The sequence below is a fragment of the Nannospalax galili genome, unplaced genomic scaffold (genome assembly GCF_000622305.1).
Source record: "Nannospalax galili isolate Female #2095 unplaced genomic scaffold, S.galili_v1.0 scaffold734, whole genome shotgun sequence".
NCBI classification, from domain to species: Eukaryota; Metazoa; Chordata; class Mammalia; order Rodentia; family Spalacidae; genus Nannospalax; species Nannospalax galili.
Window position 1 is genome coordinate 5,075,075 of NW_008337073.1, and position 10,848 is coordinate 5,085,922.

The 10,848-nt window shown below is 36.5% G+C and overlaps 1 protein-coding gene across 9 annotated transcripts in view; it reads left to right on the forward strand.

Moving 5' to 3' along the window:
- Positions 1-10,848, forward strand: part of Cep83 (centrosomal protein 83) — a 132,018-nt gene that overhangs the window by 91,652 nt on the left and 29,518 nt on the right. For 3 of the 9 annotated variants that reach the window (XM_029563096.1, XM_008832085.2, XM_029563098.1), the window contains 3 exons: positions 4,609-4,684; positions 6,650-6,807; positions 8,650-8,779. In XM_029563096.1, coding sequence (XP_029418956.1) covers positions 4,609-4,684; positions 6,650-6,807; positions 8,650-8,779 — 364 coding nt within the window. Of the gene's footprint in view, positions 1-4,608; positions 4,685-6,649; positions 6,814-6,936; positions 7,014-8,394; positions 8,416-8,649; positions 8,780-10,848 lie in introns of those variants that run through there. The other 6 variants (XM_029563097.1, XM_029563100.1, XM_029563101.1 and 3 more) reach the window with 6 other exon arrangements.

Sequence of the window (10,848 nt, forward strand, 5' to 3'; positions counted from 1 at the left end):
TATATACTAGTCTTTTGTTTTCATTAAAGTGATATTCACCACTAGTCAGTCATAGTACTGAGAGTAATATTTTCAAATTTATTTTGTGGGCTTGAGAGTTGGCTCAATGGCAAAGTGCTTGCTGTACCAGCATGAGCACTTGAGTTTGGTCACCATCACCCACATCAAAAGCCAAACTTGTTAACACATATCTGTAACCTCTGTGCTGGGGAGCAGAGACAGATGGATCCAGAGACTTGCTGGCCAGCCAGTCTAGCCAAAACAACAAGTTTCTCATTGAATGAGACCTTGCCTTCAAAAATAAGGTGGAGAAGCCATTGAGGAAGATATTTCAGATATTTCAGCCTCTGAACTGTGCATGCATACCTAAGCAAGTGAACTCACACATTTGTGCACCCCTGCACACATACTGTACCACACAAAGTATTTTGTAGTTCAGAAGGCTGCCTTACTGCATATATTCAGTTTGTAAAGTTCATAAAGTTACCTGTAAAGTTAAACCATGTAAAAATTATAGCTGGTTAAATGTAATAAAGTATGTAGTCAATTCTTTGGTTATGGCAACAGTCCAACTCATGCAAGGAAATAAAGGGATTTCATTGACTGGTACATCTTGTAAAAAGGATGGAGGTTGTGCTGTTTTCTTGGACACTTGGATCTACCTTTCAAATTTGACCAAATAGAAGTGGCTCCCCAGCCTCCTTCTGTTTCTTGTTGTTTGCTTCTTTTCTACTGCTTTCTCACTCAGGCCAGCACTATCTGCTGAGACCAAAGAAGTCAGAGTTCTTACCACTTTAGGTTAGAAAAATCTAAAGAATGGCTTGGGTCTGGTTCAGATGCTCATCCCTGGCCTATCATTGTGGCAAGGGGACTCCGGCACTCTGGCTAAACCAGGATTTATGCCTGCTTCTCTGTGGTGGTGGAAACGAAGCCACGGGTGATATACACTTTGATATCAGAGATGAAAAGGAGAAATAAAAGCAATTACTAGCAAAGGAAAGGGAATGTAACTCTTAAGATATACCTGTAGTGGTTTTTAAAATAATTGATCTTTTACTTGTTCTAAAATCAGCACTGTTTTTTTTTTTTTTTCATTTTTATTTCATTGCTTTAGGTTTGTTTGGCTACCTGTAGTGGATAGTGACTTTTTAAAAAAGCATTTAATATATCCTCCTATCTGTTTATATTCCATCTGGAGAAAAATATCTTATTAGTAAACACTAAATTTGTAATTGATCACCTAAACAAGTTCTTTAAAATTTTGAATTGCCAAAAAGTGAGGGAGGTGGCACTTGAAGAAGCAGCCAGTTCTTGTTGTCTGCTTTTGTCTCTGATTTGTGTCACTCATTATGTCCTGGCTCTGCTTCTCTAGTAATGCTTTGATTCAGTGGACTCTTACCTTTCCAGGAAATTACTTCTTTGTTAATAATGGCCAGTCAAATTCCAGTGCTGGCAAGCAGGAAACTTGCTTTCCAGAAAGTTGGTATTAAGAGAGCCATTGTCAGCTGGGCATGGTGGCACATCCGTTTAATCCCAGCACTAGGGAGGCAGAGGCAAGCAGATCTCTGAGTTCAAGGCCAGCCTGGTCTACATAGTGAGTTCCAGGAAAGCTGGGGCTACAGGGAGACCCTGTCTCAAAAAAACGGAAAAAAAAAAAAAAAAAGAGGGCCATTGTCATTCTGAAGAGGCTTGTTCTAGGAATTTGGGGCATTAGAGATACCACAAACACAGCCTCTCTCATCATATTATTTTGCTTTCCCTTGGTAATGGAAATGAAAGCAAGAGGTTACACAAGAGCTTTTGCCACTGAATATGGTATTACCACATGTCACTATTTAAATTAAATTTTCAGTTCTTAGGGCCAAGTAGCAACATGTAGCTAGTGTCCTATCATATTGGAAGGTTCAAATTATAGAAAATTTTCATCGCCAGAGAGCCTTCTGTTAGATAGCACTGTTGGACTGTTAGGGATGGGGGCACCGTCTTTATTTTTTCATTAATTTTTTGTTGGATTTTTGCATATTTCATTCAATATATTTTGATCACATTTAGATCCTTACCATATCTGCACACTCCCTTACTAAGCCTCCACAACATTTTTGTACACACACACACACACACACACACACACACACACACACACACACACACACAAGGCCCGTAGAGTTAGCTTTGTGTCCCTAAATGCCTTTTGGTGTGGGTTCATCCACCCTACCCTGATCAACCTACTAAGAGTCTCACCCTTAAACGAGATTGAATCTCCCATCCCAGCAGCTATCTATTGCCAGTAGTTCCTCAGATAGGATTGGAGTATCTTACCTACTTCCCATGTCTATGGTGGGATTTTGTCCAACTTGATTTTCTGTAGGACTTTTCAATATTCACATCGTTACTATGAATTCATTTTATTTATTTTTATTCACTCTACAACTATTAGAACTGGGCTCAGCACTTAAAGGCATTCAGTAAATCTGTTGAATGTTGAAATAGCACATATCACAGCTGTATGACCTAGAAAACCTAGACCCTGATCATCACAGTTGGTAGGAGCACAGTTGAAAAGAATGTAGAATAGTTCCATCTTAATGTTAACATTTTCTACAAGTAGATTTCCTGTTGTAACTTGGCCCTCTATCCTACCTCCTATTTCTACTTCCATTATCAACTTAATTTTTTATTTTATTTTTATGTGTATGAGTGTTTTGTGTGCTTGTGCATAAGTGCCCACATGTATGCAAAGCCCACAGAGGCCAGAATAGGGTGTTATATTCCCTGGAACTGGAGTTAACGGATGCTTGTTAGCTGCCATATGGGTGCTAGGAATCAAACCTGCGTCCTGCAACAGCAGCTAGTGCTTTTAACGACAGAGCCCCCATGATTACATTTAAAGTGTAAGGTAGTTATGTTTATAAGGTAGTTATGGTTTACCATTCTCTAATTTACTCATCCTTCACTTTGTGTGTTCACACTACCCACTTAGTAAAGCTCTTGTTCTCACCTCTTTCCCCCTTTCCTCCCCCTCCTCCGTGCTGGGACTCAACCCCAAGTCTTGCACAAACACCTCTACTATCCCTGAGCTACATCCCCAGCAAAGGTCTCCTTTTAATAACTGCCTATTGTATTCTAGAATATTTTAGAAATATTTTGCATTTCAACATTTTTTTAAAGGCCCTCACTGAATCCTGATTTTTTTTCCTAAGGACATAGAACCTCTAGTCACTTTAAGTGGAAATTATTCTTTCTTCCCTTCTCAAACAGCAGGGATCAAATCAGCAATTATAAACTCTATTCTTGTTTTTGGACCATTTGATTGTTTGTTTAAAATGGGTTTTCCCTGATATGTGGTACATCTAGTTCATCCCTTTTTTCTTTTTTCTTCAAATCTGTTGTACCAGATAACTTTTCAGTAGACACTGAGGTCTTTTCTATCTTGCTCAAATTTCTCTATTTTCTGTCCCTTGCCATCAGTCTTCCATATTGTTGAACTATACAACATGGTTAGATGTATAGTTTATTGTGTCTTCACCCAGGAATTCTTTATCTTTAATCTGTTATCACCTGTCCATATCCTGGGTCTTGTCATCTCCTAGAACCATGCACTTCAAAGACGTAAATACCTTTTCTTTCCCTTAGTTACTTTCCTCTCATGGAAGATATAAGCTGGTAGTCCTTATACTTCTCTTTTTCTTCCACTTTGTTTAATTATTTTTAATTTAATCACTTCTCCTAAATCACAGAATAATTTTTTTCTAGAAGAAAAGGAAATCTCAGTAGCTTTAGATTCTAAACAGTGCTGTTTTAGTATTGTAGTTAGGCCTATGCTCTATAGTATCTCCTATGATCGACACTAATAGTGTTCTTGTTTCATGTTTTCCTGATACTTAGATATTCTTTACCATTTCTTTGGTTTCAACTTTATGGAAGACTATTTTTCTTCCTACTTATGTAACTTGTTTAGAAACCATTCAAGCCTTGACTTTAGGTGTCATCTTTCCAATGATTGACCAAGTCTATCCAAGTTCTTGACCTGTGTAAGGATATACTTAGAGCCTAAGTTTTCTCATTCTGGCCCTAAACTATCAAAGTGTTCTGAATTCTTACGATTTCATCATCATCTTTTTGTGGAAAGAATCCTTTAACTCAGTAACTAAAAGGACTAGGTTACCAGCATCCGTAAACATATAATAAAAGAGGGACTGGGAATGTAGAGTGGTTGAGTACTTGCCTAGCATACATGAAGCTTTGGGATGAATCCCCTGTCCTGCATAAAACCAGGTAAGGTAGTGCACTTGCCAATAATCCTAGCACTTAAGGAAGTGCAGCAGAAGGATAGATGCTCACAATCATCTTCCCTCGGCTATGTGGCTACATAATGGCTACATAATGAGTTGGAGGCCAGCCTATGCTACATGAGACCCTGTCTCAAGAAAAGAAAAATAAACATTTAATTGAGCAGATGAATAAAATACTGAGAGAGGAGGAGCCAGAGAGATGGCTCAGTAGGTAAGAGCATTTGCCACCAAGCCTGATGATCCTTCAGTAGAATGAATGTCTTGAACAGTGAAATAAATGAACTATGAATTCATGATCTTTGGTTGTGGTTTTTAGGTTAAAACTTCAACAACAAATTGTAAATACTGAAAATGCAGAGAAAGAAAAAAATGAAAATTCTGAACTGAAACAGGTATGATTGTAGTAAACATTGTGCTTTTATTTCTTTGAGTGCTTCTTTAAATCTGTTTTATGTAGTTATTGCAATTCCATATTGTATTCTGTAATCTGGTCACCACACTTGACAGCAATGATAAAGCTGTTATGTAAGATAAAATGTTTCAGTTTCTCTGATTTAGTAGCCTTGCTTTACTTTTGCTGTTTATCTTACTATTTTGATACATTATGAACTGTGTTAGTTTTGTAAGTTATAATTAACATAGCAATATTTTGTTATTGTGAATTTTAAAATTTAGAAATATTACTGAAGTTTAAAGTTACTTGTGTGACTTTATATTCATTTCGTGAAGTGTTTTTTTTTTTTTTCCTATGTCCATATAAAATCTAAGAGGTTTATTTATGGAAAGATATTTATATTTTAAAGGAAATGTATGTTGAGCAAAATACAAGAGTATTTGTTTCTGAGTTCATATTTTTCTTTTCCTCTATAAGTGATATATGGTGAAGAACCCATATTTAGGATTTGTACTTGAACATTAGCTGGTACTGCTTTGTATGTGCAGTTATGGAACCTTACTTAGGAGGACATAATGTTGATTCTCTGACAGATATTACTATAATATTGTTTTGGCATTGGGGTTTTTTTGGTTTTTTTTTTGTATTTTTTCCATCCTATGGATATAGCGTGATATTAAGCTCCTTGAAGGTTACTTATTTGGGAATCTGTAATATAAATTTAATGTTTATCACTTCAGTAAAAAAAAAAAGAAAAAAGAAAAAAGGTAGTTCTACATGAAGAAATTCATTCTAAAGTGGAAATATTAGATACTGTTTTACTGTATCCATCTAATAATCGCTCTATAGACAATGTATAGTTTTACTTGGCTTTGATACCGTCAGGATATAATGGGATTATTTCCCATTTACCTAATTTATTGCATCAAGAATCATGGTTCTTGCTTTGTGTGGTAGTGCTTGCCTATAATCCTAGCCCTTGAGAGGTAGAAGCAGAAAAACTATGAATTTGAGGCTAGCCTGAGCTATGTAGCAAAACCGTGTTTCTTTTGACTCTTGAATTTCATGATGCTTTTTGTTTTGGTAGTGCTGGGGTTCAAAGTCAGTTCCTTTATGCATAGTAACTAGACAAATGTGCTTTACCAGAGCTACATCCCAGACCCATAATGGGTTCTTTAGATTTCTGTCTCTTAATTCTGTTTGCCCTGAAAGGTCTCTCAGAATGAATGAAGAGAGGTAAAAGAAAGTGAAAGAAAAAGGAAAACTTTATTAGTTGATAGAAATGGCTTACGAGGGATGTAAATGTAACTTTACCCAAGAAAAAGTACTTCCACTTGAAGGTAAATTTGGGATGGAGTAAAGATTATGACTTTGATAAATGGCTTTAGAGGCTAAAAATTCCATAGCATTTATTAGATTTCTAGAGCATCTTTATTCTGTCAGTACTGGGACATATAAACTACTTGGAAACTTTTTAAAAAAACAAGAGTAACTCTTCCAGCATTTATACCCAGCAATCACTGATTGCTCAGAGAGCAGACTGTCTGGTAGGATAGCTGATCTTATGTGTTTGGGGAAAACAAGTTCCTTCAACTATTTTCTCAACTGACTTGCTTTTAAAATCCCTTCTTAGAAAAATGGGGAAAGGCTTGAGTAATAAGAGACAGACTCTACTGAATTCTTTCCTCCTGTTCTTTCATAAAATTCTTTCCAAAGCTCCCACTCCCCAAACCTCATCTGCCATGCTTTTTTGAGGATGAAAGAAAGGAATCTGATCTGAGGAACATATGATATTGAGAGTCTCTGGTTATAGTGAGAAATGGTATTATCTCATTTAAAGGTCATCCCTTGAGGGCCTGCCAGTGGGAGGGACATTCCTGAGGGGAAATGCTTAGTGTCTTCTGCTTCTTACTACCTTGCTGAATGTCTTAGTACCTGTTTCTCTTTTTTTTTTTTTTTTAAGCAAATCAGTCGTTTGCAGCTCCAAGTGACTTCATTGGCACAGTCAGAGAATGACTTGCTGAATTCAAACCAAATGCTAAAGGAAATGGTGGAGAGATTAAAACAAGAATGCCGAAATTTGAGAAGCCAATCTGAAAAAGTGCAGCTAGAAGTTGAAAAGTAGAGGTTTTTTTTTTTTATGTACAAGCTACGTTTTCTCTCTACTATATAAAGCAGCAGCTCCAAGTGACTTCATTGGCACAGTCAGAGAATGACTTGCTGAATTCAAACCAAATGCTAAAGGAAATGGTGGAGAGATTAAAACAAGAATGCCGAAATTTGAGAAGCCAATCTGAAAAAGTGCAGCTAGAAGTTGAAAAGTAGAGGTTTTTTTTTTTTATGTACAAGCTACGTTTTCTCTCTACTATATAAAGCACATTTTATTGATGATTGAAACATTGAATGTGCTTTGTTAATAAATACCCTTTGTTGTATATCATGGCCTTAGGTAACGTATTTTCTGTTTATATAAAATGAACTTTTGAGACTCTTGAATTGTTTTTTAAAAATTTAGACCTGGGGCTGGAGAGATGGCTCAGCAGTTAAGAATACTGACTGTTCTTGCAGAAGACCTGGGTTTGAATCCCAGCACCCACATGGCACATGCAGGCATAACACTCATACACATAAAATAAAAATAAAATATTTTTAAAAAATTTAGACCTGGAAGAATGACTTTTAAACTGCTGCCTAAGCACAGCATTCTGAAAAGCCTTAAGTTAAAACCTTTATTCATTGAGCAGACCAGAACATTCTTTTGCAAATTTATTCTGAATACCAAAGAACAGAGTAATCTGGTTGTGGGTTGCTATTTGTGTGTGTGTCTGTGGTGTACAAACACCAACTTCTTTGAACTAGACTTGGACTTTCCTTTTGAGAGATTATTTACTTATTTATATTCATTTGGCCTTGAAATTTATTAGCAGTAGACAGTAAACTAGTAGCAAAAATATGTTCAAGACTTGTATTTTCTAAAAAATTTTGTTTAAATGTGGTAAAATGGGACTGGGGATATAGCTTAATAGAATTATCTGGCTAAAGATCTGTACAACTGAATAAGCAAGTAATCTAGCCATAGCAGGTTTTGTTATTCTCATTTGTACTAGACCATAGTGATGATATTTAAAATCATATCAATAAATACAGCGTACTTTTAAATTATGTTACAATAATAAACCTTAAAACATTTATATGAAATTTACTCTAGACAGAAACATACTGCATTAAGATTTGATGCCAGGCTTGATTTTTAACCATCTTTATTAGGCACAGTTTTCATAGCTTGGTGGTTGTCATAGTTCAGACCTGGTTATTAAGTACTTATCCTACCAATAACTAGACATGTTTCTTGGTTTGTTTTTGGTTTATTTGTTTCTTTGTTTTGAGACAGGGTCTTCCAGTAGCCCATCTGGCCTGGAACTCTATGGAGACTAGGCTGACCTGGCCTCAATTTCACAGCGATCCACTGCCTCTGCCTCCTGAGTACTGGGATTAAAGGGATTACAATTCTCTAGACATGCTTCTTTATGCAAGATAGTAAATGTTCCAAGTATAGTGTCTGATTCCTAAAACTTGCTCTGTAATAGCAGTGTGAAGAAGTATGTGACCATACAGTTGGAAAAGTTAAGGATGTGGTCAGGCAGGTAAAAAGTTTGAGAACCGCTGGAGAGATGGCTCAGCGGTTTAGAGCACTGGTTGTTCTTGCAGAAGACCCGGATTCGAATCCCAGCACACATGGCAACTAACAACTGTCCGTAACTCCAGTCCCAGGGGATCCGACAGCCTCTTCTGACCTCCGTGGGCATTGCACAACACGGGTACACTTAACCTACATGCAGGCAATACACACATACACATAAAATAAAAATAATAAATTTTTTTTAAAAAGTTTGAGAACAATTGTGATATTTGATCCTAAGAATTTCTATGACTTCTATGCTTTGTGTACATATTCTCTGGCAGGACATTGGAGGAAAAACAGATACAGTGGTTGGAAGAAAAACATAAGCTTCATGAGCGTATCAAGGACAGAGAAGAAAAGTATAATCTAGCTAAAGAGAAATTACAGCGAGCCGCAACTGCTCAGAAAAAAGTAAGTGATTCTTGCTGAAATGGTTCCTATAGAGTGAAACATATTATTTTAGGAGAATAAAATATATAATTAGAGCTGAAATTTTTATGATTGTTTAACTTGATGTTTAAACATCACATTTTGCAAAGAACCTTGCAGAGATAAATTGGAAAATCCAAACTCTCCAGGGGGTTTATTTCTAAATTTTGTATAGAGTTGCTAGATATTTTCCCACAGTATTTTCCAAAGCCAACTCATACAAATTTATTTGACTCATTCTTAAGTTTTAGACCCGTTTCAACTATACTTAGCATCTATAATGTTGCTTTTTTTTTAGGCTGGGAATGTAGCACAGGTAAGTTTTTCTAGATGTTCACCAAGGCCCTAGCTTCGATCCCCAGTGAAATGAATAGAAGAATAGAATGGAATGGGAATGGGAATGGGAATGGAATAGAATGGATTTTTTAAAAAGTGTTTTTGTTTCCAACTCAAAAATTCAGGAACAAATGTTTCCTTGCCCTAGCAGTAGCATCTGGGATCTCCTCTTGCTTGTAAAACAGCTGTTGACAGTTCATACCTTGATCTTTTTTGAAATTTATTCTTTTCAGGCATGTTTTTCTAGAATTTAAAAGCTTTGTTTTCTTGGAAACAGTCTAGGATATCATAGAACTTATGTAACCAGATGATTCGTCTAAATCAGGAGCTCATAACTTTCCTACTTCAGCAAAATTCAAAGGGTGTAGTACAGTCCATCAGTAACACTTGACTCATTGTGGCAGTGATTCAGCAGTTCTTCCCAGGAGGATTGGATGTGGGGACATAGGTGTGTGTGTGTGTGTGTGTGTGTGTGTGTGTGTGTGTGTGTGTTTGTGTGTGTGTTTGATGTTTTCATTTGCTAAGTCCCCTTTGTAGTGGGTTGTAAGGAAGAAAGAAGATCTGAATGAGAGAAACATGCCCCTAGGTGTACCAGTATATTAATATCCATATATTTATCAGAAAGGTGAATTGTTCACATTGCATAAGAGAAAATGACTCTTCAGACATTCAAATATTCTAAATTTGGAAGCTAAAAATGCTGTCCCTAGCCTTCATTTTATGCTATTGGCTATAACTACCACTTGTGACTGACAGAGTAATAACATTTAATTGTTAAAAACCATTTTGTAGCTAGGCTTGGTGGCTCACCCCTTTAATCCCAGCCCTCTGGAGGCAGAGACAGAGGCAGGCCACTGAGTTCAAGGCCAGCCTGCTTTACATAGTGAGTTCCAGACCAGCTAGGGTTATTGGGAGACCCTGTCTCAAAGACAAAAAAATCATTTTGGGATGGAGATAGAAAAAATAAAACTAATCATTTCCCAGATTTTCTTGCTTCTGAATACTTTTTTCATAAAGCTAAAAGTAGTATATGATTGCGGTTAGAAAAGCAGCATTCATTATTTGAGAATGCCTGTTTTCTCTTTTACATGCCACTTACCTTCTTTCTTTTCATATAAATGTTGACTGTATGATGATGAATTTCACTGATTTGTTTTGACTTGTGATGATCTTAGAAATCCTGCTGTACTTCTTGTTTCATGTTTGAAGCCTCAAAGTATCTGAAGCCGATTTCAGCCAGGTATTATTAACTAGAAAAAGAAAGAGCCGATTTTTGTCTTTTGCAGGTAAACTTTTATATTGAGGTATTAGGGTTAGTGTTTTAGAGATCAGATTCTAATTATTGAGGTTAATTTGGATTGACTTCTTTTGCAACAAAGTGACATCCAGTGGTGAGAGAGAGAGAGAGAGAGAGAGAGATTATCAGCTAATCATAGAAAGAAGTGGAGAGGTGATATTTTTAAAAGCTACAAAGTAACATTTTATCACTTTTACAATCATGAAAATTTTGGTACTGAAATACTAACTGATGGGTAAGAACATAGTATCATTTCACTTTAAAAACGTTTCTATTTGGCTGAGCCTGACCATTCAACCCTTTAATCCCAGCACTCAGGAGGCAGAGGGAGGCAGATCTTTGTGAGTTTTAGGCCAGCCTGGTCTTGAATTCTAGGCCAGTCAGGGCTAAGAGAGGATAATATTCTGTCTTTAAATAT